At 42.6% G+C, this 14,636-nt stretch overlaps 1 protein-coding gene across 5 annotated transcripts in view; it reads left to right on the forward strand.

Annotated features, from left to right (window-relative positions):
* The first annotated feature begins 505 nt into the window (after window positions 1–505).
* The window catches only part of kmt2d (lysine (K)-specific methyltransferase 2D), a 32,707-nt gene continuing 18,576 nt past the window's right edge, over window positions 506–14,636 (forward strand). Inside the window, exons 1-32 of one of the 5 annotated variants that reach the window (XM_030139232.1) lie at window positions 506–1,140; window positions 3,488–3,570; window positions 3,910–4,012; window positions 4,095–4,297; window positions 4,451–4,560; window positions 4,662–4,824; window positions 5,045–5,216; window positions 5,395–5,509; window positions 5,688–5,866; window positions 5,969–6,270; window positions 6,395–6,487; window positions 6,627–7,381; window positions 7,514–7,627; window positions 7,767–7,880; window positions 8,003–8,107; window positions 8,197–8,378; window positions 8,626–8,790; window positions 8,958–9,067; window positions 9,201–9,245; window positions 9,353–9,541; window positions 9,649–9,801; window positions 9,880–10,002; window positions 10,375–10,496; window positions 10,602–10,737; window positions 10,847–10,933; window positions 11,035–11,112; window positions 11,198–11,356; window positions 11,525–11,594; window positions 11,916–12,154; window positions 12,282–12,355; window positions 12,790–12,840; window positions 12,951–14,561. In XM_030139232.1, coding sequence (XP_029995092.1) covers window positions 3,522–3,570; window positions 3,910–4,012; window positions 4,095–4,297; window positions 4,451–4,560; window positions 4,662–4,824; window positions 5,045–5,216; window positions 5,395–5,509; window positions 5,688–5,866; window positions 5,969–6,270; window positions 6,395–6,487; window positions 6,627–7,381; window positions 7,514–7,627; window positions 7,767–7,880; window positions 8,003–8,107; window positions 8,197–8,378; window positions 8,626–8,790; window positions 8,958–9,067; window positions 9,201–9,245; window positions 9,353–9,541; window positions 9,649–9,801; window positions 9,880–10,002; window positions 10,375–10,496; window positions 10,602–10,737; window positions 10,847–10,933; window positions 11,035–11,112; window positions 11,198–11,356; window positions 11,525–11,594; window positions 11,916–12,154; window positions 12,282–12,355; window positions 12,790–12,840; window positions 12,951–14,561 — 6,171 coding nt within the window. In that variant the 5' untranslated portion in view covers window positions 506–1,140; window positions 3,488–3,521. Of the gene's footprint in view, window positions 1,141–3,487; window positions 3,571–3,909; window positions 4,013–4,094; window positions 4,298–4,450; window positions 4,561–4,661; window positions 4,825–5,044; window positions 5,217–5,394; window positions 5,510–5,687; window positions 5,867–5,968; window positions 6,271–6,394; window positions 6,488–6,626; window positions 7,382–7,513; window positions 7,628–7,766; window positions 7,881–8,002; window positions 8,108–8,196; window positions 8,379–8,625; window positions 8,791–8,957; window positions 9,068–9,200; window positions 9,246–9,352; window positions 9,542–9,648; window positions 9,802–9,879; window positions 10,003–10,371; window positions 10,497–10,601; window positions 10,738–10,846; window positions 10,934–11,034; window positions 11,113–11,197; window positions 11,357–11,524; window positions 11,595–11,915; window positions 12,155–12,281; window positions 12,356–12,789; window positions 12,841–12,950; window positions 14,562–14,636 lie in introns of all 5 variants that reach the window. The other 4 variants (XM_030139233.1, XM_030139235.1, XM_030139231.1 and 1 more) reach the window with 4 other exon arrangements.

Consider the following 14,636-nt stretch of genomic DNA (forward strand, 5'->3'; position numbering starts at 1 on the left):
ATCACTCCAGCCAAATGCGAACAGTGTAGAGATGAAGAATAATAAATTAACATAGAGAATTGGATACAAGATTGTTGTGTTAGCCTTATATGTTAATTAGAAAAACAATTAAGCATAAAAAAAATAATCAAATCGCACATAAGCATATCACAGGGAGTACAGACGACCCATTTATTCGCAGGCATGTCAAAGTGGTTTTAGCCTAACAATCATAACAATCTAATGAAAAATGGCTTCCCTGTATCCGAAAATCTAATGACCTAATATCATATACTGTATCCACCATATTTCACTGATCGGCGCTCTTCACGTTTAATCTTTTAATATGAACTGTATAATCAACATCGCACGTATCGCTCCATTACTCCTCTTAATGAAATAGATAGAAACACACTGGTATCTCGTAATAAACAATATATCAGTTCGTTCGCTCGCATGAATTAATTTTGACGTAGTTGTTGTTTAGCTAGCTCTGTTAGCATCAGCTAGCGACTTGGCGGAACAGCCTTGAGCAGACGCAACGCAGTTCAGCGAAGTGGAGAGATGCTAGTGACCCGCACAAGGGTACCCATGTGAAGTTAAGATGCAAATTTACGCAGATGGGTGTGTGCAGTCGGTTAAAAACTAAACAAAAATACATGTACTGGCGTGTTAACAAAGTTTCGGACTGTAAATATCGGATGCACTATTTTATGCAAACTTGCAGCAGTTTTAACGACCTCTCGAGCGAGATTCCAGAACAGAGTAGAAGCTAGCTAATGTTAGCCTTCAAACTAAATCCACAAGTAAAGAGTCAGACAGAAATGTAGTTTGGGATTCGCTGCATGAGACTGGGGACCTCTTATGGAGTGGCTGAAGGCTGGTCATAGTGCTTAACATTTCCCCGATAACACCTCACCACTCGGTCAACAGTTGCTGGTAAGCCAGCTAACCATAGCATTTATCCATCTAGTTGAGCAGCTAGCTAGCACCAGCGCACAGCCTGCCTTCCGCCGACGTGCACTTCCCCCACTCTCCCTCCAGCCGGCTAGCCGCAGCGTTAGTCCGGTACATAAAATGAAGCGACCATCAGCGTTTTGGAAAGCTGTTTGGCTGTCTGGATTTTGCTGATGTATGAAGAGACGACATTGTTTGTGTGAGGTGAGCAGCTTCAATTTTCACTTTTTTGAACTTCTACCAACCGACATACCTAGAGACACACCAACCCTGACCTTAGACCGGGTAATGTTAGCTCGGCTATCGGTAACATGTAGCCGTTAGCTTCTCTCAGTTGGGGGAGTCTACTTACTGGAGAGCCAGCAATGATACCTGGGTGCTAACATCAGGTTATGTATGTTTTACGTTAGCCTTCTCCGAGCAGTGTTTTCTATAGTGACAACTTGACAGATTTAGGAGAGTATATGCTTGTGCATGGAAGTAGATATATTTTCGTTGCTTTGGAGCTTTACTACACTTTGCAGCTACGTCACCGATGGTGGTCGTTTGCTTTTCCGTAGCAGCTTGTCGCCAGTGAAATGGACATGACTATTTGCTGGATGAAAACCAACCCTTTGAAGTCGATGTTTACATTGAGAAATAGTGCTTAGCTTTGCAGTTATCGTAGTCTAACATCTTGATAGTCTTTTCATTGGCATTGCAATGAATTGTAGCTTCTGTTGGTAGAGGATGTACATTACGAACCCATATGGTAACTTAAAACTTAATTTATAATGGCAACACATTAATCGTTCACTTAGCTGGCCTGGATATTAAAGACGTCAACTTAGCCATCATGTCATCACTTTCACTCAGGAGAATGCCAACTAGTTACATTTTTGATACAAAGCCTTCTTGTTAAATAAAAGTGGCATGTGGTCTGTTGGTGTGTATAGTTTTTGGCTTTAACATTTGGTAGTTGTCGGGAACAGTGTGCGCGTCCAGTGTTGTTGCCGCCGTTTGCGTTAATTACGAAGACATAACGTTACACATAGAAACACAACTGGTGCATCAGCTTGTTTATTGTAATTTTCGTTTGGCTGTTTGTAGCTTTTCATGCTGTTGTCAAGCTGCGTTTTACTTAACACCGAGCACTGTTTATGTTGGGGTACAGTGCATATGTCGTGGTTGATTATTGGAGGAGCTTTACACTGCCGACCAAAGCTCTCCTATATCATTTGTTACTGTATGAAAGGCATATATTTCCATCCCATTCGACCTTAAACTGTAGTAATTTTCCGTCCGGTGTATTAAACAATCTGGGAAAGAGCTGTCGTCTTAAGACCAAGATCCGCTTTTAAGTGTCTCAGAGAGAATAAAAAGGAAATATTGCCAAATGTGTAGTCAGTATGTTTAGTAACCTTGCCTTGTAGGACGCTTCTCAAAATGTGATGGCAACATTTCTGCATTTGTGTCATGAAACACCGGAAGGTAGTGAGATCTATCATAATTGTTAAATCCTACCTCTTGTACAGTATATTCACGCACCCAGATCTTAAGAGCCCGGCATCTACCATCACATTATCACCATCAACATCAGTGGCTATTTATTTGCTTTTCTGTGTGTTGATTTTTGGAGAAAGACGATTAATTAACAGTGATCAGAGTCAGATCTGAGTCGTCTATCATAAGTAAAACGCAGGGTAGCATTATGTGTAATCAGACCAGTGCCCCTTTAGATGGATCGCTGGCCTTTGAACGATAGGCTACGCAAAATGACCTCCTATTATTATATTTATAGACGAAAAATGGTGGGCCCGTCCAATCTGGCATTGTTTGTAATACAGTATTTTGGTCATGGCGTGATTCTCGCAGCGGAACTATGATGTGGATACAAAGGTTCTGCACGAAAGCAGCACCGCTGCAACAGGAAGTTCAACATACGGAAGTTCTGTTTTCTTTGTGTATTCCGTTTTATGATTATTTTATTTTAGGAAAACCCGTTTTACTTTTCATATTTAGTCGTTTTTCACGCTGTTGTTTTAGCGATTTTGGATTATGCATTGCTGGGTAAATAAATCCTTAATTTATTACAGCGGTTTTTGATTGCTGTCTCGCTATTTTCATGAGTTTACGAGAAAGCTCGGTTGCATGAGTGCAAACGTTGGTCAGCTTAACGCAAGAAAACCGGCCAAAGCGAGCCCCTATCCGCTACATGTAACCGGACGTATTGTAATATGTGAATCCTCAATTTGAAACGGGCTTCTGGATTGGTAAGAAGGGCAATATGTTACGTGGTGTGGCGAAAGGAGAAGCATCTTTGTAATGATAATGAACGTATTTAGCTAATGAACACCGTACATAGGTGTCTGCATATCAGACAAGCAGTGCATATAGTATTTTTCTACACTGACATCAGACCTGATTCAGCCAGACATTCTTTGTTGTTGAGCAGATGTAAGGGTAATGTCAAAGCTTGTGTAATTTCATCAAGTGTCCAGACATTTTTCAGGCTGTTCATTTTCACATCAATTGGCTCAACCCTGATTTTAGTAATGTTTTGAAATTTCAGATCTCTGTCAAGGAGGTCAAAATCAGTACAGGGGATGGACGAGCAGAAATCAAACTGCGACGAGAATGACTCCGAACCAACAGGTAATTTGTTCTTGTTGCTGTTTTCCCATGCTCCAACTTAATTCCAGAGTATATTTTACACCTAAAATCAGTACAAGCATACTGTGAATTATTAATTTAAGGCTGTGATTTTCTTACATTTTAATATGAGAAGTACATTATAAAATTGCTTAGAATTAATAACAAATCTTAATGTTTTCTTTCCTTGCAGTAATATACAATAGAAAGTTAATTAATGAGGGGGAAATGGTACACCAGATGGAACTAAAATAAATGTTCTTATTTGTTCACCAAACTAAAATTAAGATCCGTGATAGCTTTCCTTCTTTTAGTATTGAATTTTGTCTCTCTATTTTTTAGCTGATGACAATGCCCCTGTAAAGCAGCTTGTCTCTTCTGAGGAGGAGTCCAGAGCGCTTCCTGCAGCTGAGGATGCGACCACAACCTCTGGCAGCACATCTGTGTAAGAATCTTCATTCTGATCCCAAAGGCTTCTGGTCTTTCTCTTTATAAACTGTGGTCCAAGTAATTTTGTGTATTTTCAGAGAGAGTGCTCGAGCCTGTGCACTCTGTAACTGCGTGGAGCGCAGCCTGCATGGACAGCGGGAACTGAGACACTTTGGGCCATCTTCTGATCGGCCGACCCTCAAGCCATCAGCTTCCCCACTGCCACAACCCGGGAATGATGACCTGTCTTCCATTGGATTTTCTGACTCCTCCTGTCTTGCAGCACTCTTTGATGACTCAGGTAGAATTTGGAATGGTATTGTATTTTATCAGTGCACAGTTAAATACACATTGTATAAATATATCATATTCTCAACTCTAGCTACTCGAACTAGAGTATTGAATAATTTTTTTTACTTGTTTTCTATGTTATTGTGGACTTAATAATGCACAGGGGATTGCTGGGTTCATCACTGGTGTGCAGTGTGGTCAGAAGGAGTTAAACAGATGGACAACGAAGAGCTGGAGAACGTGGATAAGGCCGTTATCTCAGGGACACAGCGGGTAAGTGTACTATTTCCTTAGATGTGGGTTAAATGGAATTAAGTGAAAATATGAAGATTAGAGCCTTGCCTTGCAAATCTCAGTCACTTGTTTTGTTTCAGCTTTGCGAATACTGCAAAAGGCTGGGTGCAACCATTCGATGCCATGCTGAGGGCTGCTCACGGTTCTACCACTTCCCCTGCTCTGCAGCAAGTGGATCCTTCCAGTCCATGAAGCAGTTGGCCCTTCTCTGTCCAGAGCACATAGACAAGGCAGAGGAGCTGGGTAAGATATCCACATATCCTCTTAAAAATGTGTGAGGTTTATGTACATTAATAGATGATGAAAAAAAGTTTAATTGTAGAATGTTATGATAGTTATCTTAACCACACACACACTTAAAAAATGTGTACAAAATCTCCATGTTTGTTCCTCATGTTGGCTCCAAACCAGATATATAGAGAGCTACATTTATTAAAGTTAGGTTATTTTATCTTATTTATAGCTGGTGAAGAGTCTTGGTGTGCAGTGTGTGACTCTGCAGGGGAGCTCACAGACTTGCTGTTCTGTACGGGTTGTGGCTTACATTATCATGCTGCCTGTCTGGAAATCGGTGCCACACCCATCCAGCGTGCAGGATGGCAATGCCCTGAGTGTAAAGTGTGCCAGACTTGCAGGTGAGTTCCCCCTGTGACTTGGTGTACTGTATATAAATGGTTTAGATGAAGTGGTTAATGCTTTGTTCTAACCCAATGAAGTCTCAATTTCCTTTTTTGAGAGAAACATTGCTGCTTGTCTTTTCTCTATTTAACTTTATAAGAACAAAATAAGATCTTGGTTCATTATTTTCTTTAGACAACCAGGAGAAGACTCCAAGATGTTGGTATGTGACGCCTGTGATAAGGGTTACCACACCTTCTGTCTTCAGCCAGCCATGGATTCGCTGCCCTCTGACCCATGGAAATGCAGAGTAAGCTACCTTTTTAAATTTTATCTATTCAAATCAGTGTGCTCATATTCTGTGAAAGTAGGTTGTTTTAGTAGCATTTTTAAAGTTTAATCTTTTTATTAAAAGTATTTTTGTAAGCTCTGTATGTGTGTTTTGATTGGCTGATTTTATATTTCCCTCTAATCAACTTTTTTGCCAGAGGTGTCGTGTTTGTACTGAGTGTGGGGTCCGCGGACTGGTATTACCAGGATCAGCCCAGTGGTTTGACAACTATGCTGTGTGTGAAAGCTGCCAGCGGGACCGCAGCTCTATATGTGGCGTTTGCAGCAAAGCTGCCAACCCATCTGTTGCTCTGCAATGCTGCAGTGTGTGCCACAGGTTAGTTCAGTAAACATGCATTCAGCAGAGGTACTTGGTATGCATGAGATTAGTGATTTTTTTTAAACTGGTTGCACACTGACAATCTCTATGTTTTGTTAGATGGGTCCACAGTGAGTGTGCTTTACATCATGATCTACCAGAGGTCAAGTGCATTTGCCTGCTTTGCAAGGAGGATCAGCAGCATCCTGTCACTCAAACATACTCAGCAGAGATACAAACCAGGGAGGTGTCTGAGGAGACTGGAGGACATGTAGATTTGGTGGAGTCGACAATCCAAACAGATGCAGACATGGGGACAGAAGAGCAGACGGACTTGCCAGATGTGACACCATGCCAGAAAGGCGCATCAGAGGTTGGACAGGCTGAGCTCTCGGAGCTCAAAGAGACACCGATGGAGATGGGTAAGTTGGATGTGGATGTACTATAAACCACAATTTACATGATGAGTTTTATTGGACTAGTAGAAAATTATGTTTTGTTCATATATTCATTGTGTTGTTGTAAAATGACTGTGTTTGACTTCAGGGGAGGAAGCTCCAGTTGTTGAGACAACAGAAATTGGGGAGAGACCAGTGGAAGAGGTAGTAATGGAAGAATTAACTTCAGAGGAGCCTGCAGGTAAACTCAGACACATGTACTTAAAAATGAAAACAAAGCAGTACTTTATTATTTGTAAGATGATGTGCCTCATCTAATGATACATTTATGCTTGATAAAAGTAATAACGATGCATTCCTTGCGTTCATCCCAAATGTAGAGTGTGCAGCAACAGAACAGGGGACCTCTTGTCTCGATGCCGATGAAAAAAGACCAGTTGAGGTTGTTAGCCAGATGACTCAAACCACCCATTCCCTGGATGCTACTGCAAAGACAAAGTCTATCAAAGAAGAACCAATAGAGGTGTCACAACAGGACCCAGAATATATGGAGGTTGAGAAACAGGAGGTTGATCCCTCAGTGAAACAAGAGAAGAGTGGAAGCATACCTGTGTCAGAACCAAAGTTACCAGCTTCTGCTGCCTCTGTAGAGAAGACAGAGACTGTTCCAATGGCTGATCAGCAGGAAGCAACTCCACACCAGGATGCTCACTCTCCTCCTCTTTCTCGGCTCACTTTATCAGTGGACACAGAAGAGGCGCTCTCCGCTGGGGATATGGAGGCAAGGCAACTACCTCACTCTGAGGAGGATGACGAAGAAGAGGATGATGAGCAATTGAAAGGAGATGGACAGAATGAGGACATAAAGCAGGAGTTACATGAGGTCAAGCCAGAACTTCTGCTTGATGAGATGTCCAACATAAGCCACGGTGATGAGAGCAGCAGTGGTTTTCTGGGCTCTCCAGGAGAACCAGACCCTCAGCTCTCCATGGAGCTTGGCCTTGTACCTTCTGGCCACTCACACGCAGATAACCTTCAAACTGAGACCGATGACTCGCTTCCCTTTGAACCTCTCAAAAGTGATAGAGAAAAGGCAAAACGCAGAGGATCCCCAGGCCGCTCAAGAGTCAAACAGGCAAGAGATAACTTTGAAACCACTTCAACAGTTGAGATGAACACTTTTGTGATATTTAAAGTAATATAAACTGTCATTGTGCTGTTACAGTTACAATCTTACACTGAAATATTATTTTTCTCTGGCTTTTAGGGGCGAAGCAATAGTTTCCCTGGGAAACGTCGACCTCGAGGTGGCGGTTCAGGGAGGGGTCGGGGAGGGAGGTCACGTCTTAAAGCCATGGCCTCTTGCATTGATGCGTTTTTGGTGAGCCGTGATTAACACATTCACAGTTAGACCATTTGTTTTAGTCCTGGTAATGCTGTCGTTATTGTCATATTTTTTTTGTCTGATTTTTGTTCATTGTTTCTTTTTGTCTTTACCTTTTTAATGTTGTCTTCTGCAGCTGAGCATGACCTCTGACACTGGAATAAATAAAGAGGAAGATGATGAGGAAGATGACACCATGCAGAATACAGTGGTTCTTTTCTCAAACACTGATAAATTTGTTCTGCTCCAGGTATGGCTTTAGTTTGACATTTTCTGAAGTGTTTGCCCAGCCAAGAGCTGCAAATGTCAGTGTTCAATGCAACACAAACAAACGCTTTGTTTTAATTGTTTGTTTCTTTCATCTGTTTTTAGGATATGTGTGTTGTCTGTGGCAGCTTTGGAAAGGGCATGGAGGGACAGTTGTTGGCTTGTGCTCAGTGTTCCCAGTGTTACCATCCTTACTGTGTGAACAGCAAAGTAAGCACAATGTTTTATTATGTTATTATGTGTTTTTAATTCACCTTATGTTGTAAATCCAATTGGATTAAACTTGATCTCTTCTATAGATCACAAAAACAATGCTACGTAAGGGTTGGCGTTGTTTGGAATGTATTGTGTGTGAGGTGTGTGGGAAGGCTTCGGACCCCTCCCGTTTGCTGCTGTGTGATGACTGCGACGTAAGCTATCACACCTACTGCTTGGATCCACCCCTGCATACAGTACCGAAGGGTGGTTGGAAGTGCAAATGGTAAGAAACTGTAGAGATACAATGCTTTGTTCAGTCTTGTCACTTTTAATGGGGTCAAATGGAAATGAATCTATGTAAATTTGCATATTATGTAAAACTCAGCATCAGCTCTGTATTTGCAATTCAGAGGCCCAACCCACTACTTTTTTCCTTGTAGCAAAAAAAATCTCTCACTGTGGCATTCATAGAGCTTTCAATTTACGTTTTACCTGTCATTTCATTTTCATTTTTAACAATTTCTTTGCAGGTGTGTTTACTGTGTGCAGTGTGGTTCCAACACACCGGGTTTCCACTGTGAGTGGCAGAACAACTACACCCACTGTGGCCCCTGTGCCAGCCTCGTCACCTGCCCAGTATGCAGAGAGAACTTCATGGAGGAGGAGTTGCTGCTGCAGTGCCAATACTGCGAACGGTGGGTGCTTCTCATTAGGAACTGAGGTATTCAACAGACCACAGCTAATGAAGACTAGCGGGGAATAGATTTTTTCATATATTTTTCATATCATAAATTATTCCATAACATCTTTGATTTGCAGTGTGATTTGTTATGAAAGTATGTGTTTTTCTGCGCCTGTGTAGATGGGTACATGCTGTCTGTGAGAGTCTGTACACAGAGGATGAGGTTGAACAGGCTTCAGATGAAGGTTTTGCATGCACATCCTGCACCCCATATGTTCCAAAACCTGTGGGTAAGTTGGAAAACAGTTCTATTTAAAAACTGAATACTTCATACATGAATGAATGTAGTTGTATAAATACACAAAGGATGACTGTATTTGCCGATGACATTATTTTGTTTTGCTTTTTGCACCTTCTTCACAGTAGTAGAGTCAGCCATCATGGCTTCAATAAAGATTAAAGAGCCAGGTTAGTGGAGTTTGCTTGTTAATATTTTTCATCAGGTGAATATTTTGTGTGTTCACAGTTTTTAGTTTTATTGTTAGATGTTAATAATTTGCAAATATGCTTTACAGAACCCCAGTTCTACCGGTTAGAGGGGGTATGGCTGACAGAGTCAGGTATGTCATTGCTTCGAAGCATCTCCATGTCTCCCCTGCATAAGAGACGACAGCGACGTTCCCGTCTTGGCACCTTGTGTTGTGAAGGAGGTTCTGATGCCATGGACATGAGGGACGGTGAAGGAGATGGAGAGGAGGGAAAAGGTAAGTACACTTTAGGCTTTTTCAACAGGTTAAAGTTGTGAATTTTCAAGTGTTTCCTCTGTGAAAACAAACATTGTGTAAATATGATGTTTACTGTGCATGTTTAGGAGAACCCATGGAATGTGAATCCAAGCTGGAGAACCATGGAAGCCCTGAGAGAGAGGGAGGTGCTGAAGGCATGGCAGACTGCGATGGTTTGAAAGGGGGCACAGAAGAGACAGATGACAGCAAAAAAAGAAAGCGAAAACCCTACAGGCCTGGTAGGCTTACAAAATGAGGCTCTTCATCCGCACAAATTTTTGAGCATCTACTAAATGTTTGTTCTACAAATATACTAGGAATTGGAGGCTTCATGGTGAGACAGAGGAAGTGCCACACAAGAATGAAGAAAGAATTTTTTGCCCAGTTGGCTGGTGAGACTACTTTAGATGGACAGCCAATAGAGAGGACCATTGAGGACGGTGAGCAGTAAACAAAACTGTGAAAAACTTCTTCTAACTTCTTTTAAATTTTGAAATGTTATTATGGTAAAACTTCATCAGGGATTCCCTCAGAACGTACATGTTTCAAATCTGTACGAGGGCCTCTTGTATATTTCATTACCCATCTTTATTTCTCTTGTTTCCTGTTGGTTGTTTTACTCCCTTTGTTGCATAAAGATGGAGCATAGCCAGATATTCTGATATATGCTGGATGCATAAAAAGATGCATCTTTGTATTTTTTTTTTAATCTCCTAATGTTTAATTTAAACTTAAGGTATTTCTTGCTTTATCATCCTGATTTGTTTGCAATGGAAAATATATTCTAATTTGGATACTCAAATTTTAAGCAGGACCTCATCCTGACACGGATAACATTATGGATCCGAAACCGGTAGAGGGTGAGGAGCAGGCCAAGAAGCGTCGGGGTCGGAAGAAAAGCAAATTAGAGGATATGTTTCCAGCTTATCTCCAGGTCTGTAGTTTCTTTATTTCATGTGTTTAAGATGATGAGTTTGAAAATCATAGTGTCAAAAATAAGAATATTTGAATATCTTACATTTCTTGTGATTCACTGCAGGAGGCTTTCTTCGGGAAGAGTCTGATAGACTTGAGTAAAAAAGCTGTAATGATACCACCAGGACAGAGGCCTGGCACATGCCTTGTCCGACCTTCAGTTCCACCAACGTTGAGTGTCAGTAGTGCTGTCCCAGAGAGTAAGAACACTGACTTCACTTGTGACATTAAAACTCCGCAAGTTATGCGTAATACAGGGTGTTGAAAAGGTCAATGTAGAATGTATGACCTTTGTGCTTGTCTCACTAGCTGAGACCAAGGATCGCGTGGTGGGGGATAATTTGCCTCTCAAGCAAGAAGGGGGTGAGGCGCCCCAGGCTCAGGGAGAAGGTGCAGGTAAGTGTCTGTTGACTTTGATATGACTAGTTAATTGCTCTGACCTTGTGTAGTCATAGGTTTGCTAGTAAATAAAAAATAATACCAAATGTTTTGTTTAGGTGTTTCTGCACCATCCTCATCACTGAAGGAACAGATGTCAACTGATCCTCAGGACTCTGATGCAGAAAAAAGTGATGGTATTGTTTTGGGAGCATAATGTGGTTTTGAGGAAGCAAATAAATATTTGTGATACCTGGCACTGACTTTGCGTCCTATATACAGGTCTTCCTCAAGGGGTGGAAAGTCAGGACTCTGAGCAGTTCTTCAGAAAGGTTCTGGGAGTGTCAGAGGGCTCTTCTTTGGGGGGCATGAAGCCCATCTTGGAGGGCAGTAAGGGAGAACTCAACCGTAGCACTTTGCCACAGAGAGCTCTCCTCTCAGGTGTGTAAAGGACAATGTCAGCAGATAATCACTATAACAGAACTTAACTGAAGTGACTTTTTTGTATGGCTGAAGACTTACATTAGAGTCCATTTGTAAACTGGTGTAATACTGTTTTTTTTTTCTTTTGGCTTGCTGTTGAACAAATTTCTTGTAAAATTCTTGCAGGGTCTCTGCCTTCTGCTGGAATGATGGATGCCTTTCCTGGCCTTTCTCAGTCACCATTCTTCGACATGCGGTAGGACTAGTAGTAGTCTGTAGTTCTGCTAACTCTTACACTAAAAACAAGAGGTTAGCAATATGGCACTAAGATTGGCATACAGAGATATCTAAATGAGCTCTGGTTGATTGCAACAAAAGTCTGTGAAGATATTCATTATGCATTCTACTTGTTAAATCAACATAGTGGCCATGTTGAATATGAAGGTTTTAGAATTTATCTCGTAGCACAATTGTTCCTTATTATGTCACGAGAATTTCTACAGTCATGGTTCTTACTGTTGCTGATGCATAGTAGGTCTATATTTTATATGATACATTACTCTCTTATCGTATTCAGTGACCGAGGAGGATTGTTCAGTCCAGATGGGGGAGATGAGAGCCCATGGGCCACTCCCTCTACCCCAGCAACTCCTTCATCCCCACCAACTCCCACTGAGGCAGAGGGTGATGGGCTGTCCTACAACCAACGTAGTCTCCAGCGCTGGGAGAAAGATGAGGAACTGGGAGAACTCTCAACCATTTCCCCTGTGCTCTATGCCAACACCAACTTTCCCTCTCTTAAACAGGACTACCCGGGTGAGTATGCAGTAATGTGCAAGTATGGCAGTTATTTGTAAAATTATTATAAATTACCCATTCTTTTTAAAGTCTGTTTTTACAGCACAGTGAGATGCAACAGCTGATAAATATTTTTCTGTCACAGACTGGGCTAGTCGCTGTAAGCAGATTATGAAGATTTGGAGGAAGGTGTCAGCTGCTGACAAGGTTCCTTATCTGGTATGTTGTTTATTTTGATTAAATACTATTGGCAGAGATTAGAAATGGGCATCTAATAGCCTCTAAAATGTTTTGTGATTTTTCTGGCTTAATACAATGATTTTTTTTTTTTTTTTTCCTGCTGTAATACATTAATTTGTTTAGGTATCGAGTCAGATCTTGTTATTTACTGCCTTGTAGCATTTACACCAGGGTCTTCTGGTATCACCCATTTTATACAGAAAGCCTCAGAACATAAATGATCAAATATAGTTTTTGTCAACATTCGTTTTGAATGTTAGTGCTACGCATATGGCTAAGCCAGTGATTTTAATTGAACTGTCTGTAATGATCATAAAGGTTCAGTCATCTGATGGTATAATGTTGTTTGCGCTACAGTACAACAGAATTTGTAAAGCCTTAGAATGTTTATCCTAATATTTGTTGTCCTTTAGCAAAAGGCCAAAGATAACCGAGCAGCTCAGAGGATCAATAAGGCACAGAAGGTGAGTTTAAGTATCTGCATCATTTTCTATGATCAAGGTTAATAAAAAGTATGAAATATTAGTCTTTGTGGAGATTTTTCATGTGTCCTTTGCACTCCCCCTTCACACAGCAGGCAGAGAGTCAGGTATGCAGGCCAGTCAAGACAGAGCCGGTGCGTGTAAAAGGAGAACGGCCCAGTTTACACCTCCAGATCCCTCCACCTTCAGGTTCTGCATCCTCCCAGCCCAGCTCAGCTGAAAGCCCATTTCCCTTCCCCCCGGATTCAGGATCATCCTCTGTCTTTTTCTCAGATGGACCTGTAAAGACTCCAGGGTCTGCAGAAATTCGGACAGATCCCTTAGCCAAGTTTCCTCCTCAGTCACCCCACTCTCATTCTCACCCAACAACACCTTTTTCTCATGCAGGGGCCAGTCCTTTACAGGCCCCTTCCTCAGGTTATTCCACTTCCGGCCCACTGGGTCCTGCTCAGGGACGGCCAGCCAGTCTTGGCCCCTTTGACATGCAACCAGGAACTCCTGGAACCCCAAGACGGGCTCAGCAGGTTGACCCCTACTTCAGATCTCAGCTGCAGCAGCAACAGAGTCATTTACCGCAATCTCAACAAGGTTCTCAGGAGTCTCTAGGACCTCCAGAAAGTCCTCATTCGAGAGGTGCTGGGCTTGGGGAGTCACCCATTTTCTCCCCGCCCCATAACGCCCACTTTGGAGATCCTTTCAGAACCCAGCAAGGAATGGGACGTCCAGAATATGGTTCATCCCCATCACCCTCTGCAGTGGCTTCTTCACCTGCAAGCACAGGACAGTTCAGGGCTGATATGAGTGCACCTTCTCCCCGCTCCTCTACAGCTGTAAGACCTGACCCAGCTGTTAGCTCCCCTGCTGGTATGCTTGAGTCTGGAGATGGTTTATTCAAGGCACCTATGACGCCACGAATGCACCAAGGAGAGGGGGGGTCAATTCAACCTGGAGCTTCCCCAAGCCACCCCTCTGAATCCTACAGACAGTCTCCCTCCAACCCTTTCTCTGATGGCCACAGTCAGCAGCCGCCTACTCCCAGACCGCAGTCAGGAGACAGCTGTTCCCTAGGGAATCAGAGAAATTCTGCAGCTCAACAAGAGCCATGCTCAAGAGTGCCCTCCAGCCCACAGTCCCAGGGTAGCTCTCAGTCTCCACACACTCCTGGTGGCCTCTCGAATGATGGTTTTTCTGTCCAGTCTCCTGCTACCCCCCGATTTCAGTCCCCAGACCTCAGCTCTCAGCCACCTTCAAGGCCACAGTCGAGAGATCCTTTTACTAATGTTCACAAACCTCCACGTTGCAGCTCTGTTGGAGCAGAGGGAGCTGCAGGCTACAAAGGTTCACCTCATCCCAATCAACCACCTCCACCCCATCCTAGCAACAATAACTTAGGAGATCCTCTCTCTGGTAAACCGTCAGCGCCTCTTCCTTTTGGCCGTAGCCCTAGTACTGGAGGATATCAAATAACTCAACAGCAGACTCAGATGGTCCAGGGTCAGCTACAACAACCACAGACTCAGCAAAATATCGGGGCCGACAGGGCGCCACCTCCTTCTGGATCTCAAGACACACCAGCTGTCCGCCCTTCAGACACACCTCATCAACCAGCCTTGCCAGGCTCCCAGGAGATACCTGATATTTCAACAGTGCAGGACCCTGCGCTGGTAGGCTTAAGCCCTTCAGAGTTGGAGAAGCACAGACAGGTATCAGAGTGAATGTTAATACATAATGATTACATGTCCCTAAGTTTGGAGACTAATATGTTTGTTTGTTGTGTT

This window comes from Sphaeramia orbicularis, chromosome 7 (assembly GCF_902148855.1).
Source record: "Sphaeramia orbicularis chromosome 7, fSphaOr1.1, whole genome shotgun sequence".
NCBI lineage: Eukaryota > Metazoa > Chordata > Actinopteri > Kurtiformes > Apogonidae > Sphaeramia > Sphaeramia orbicularis.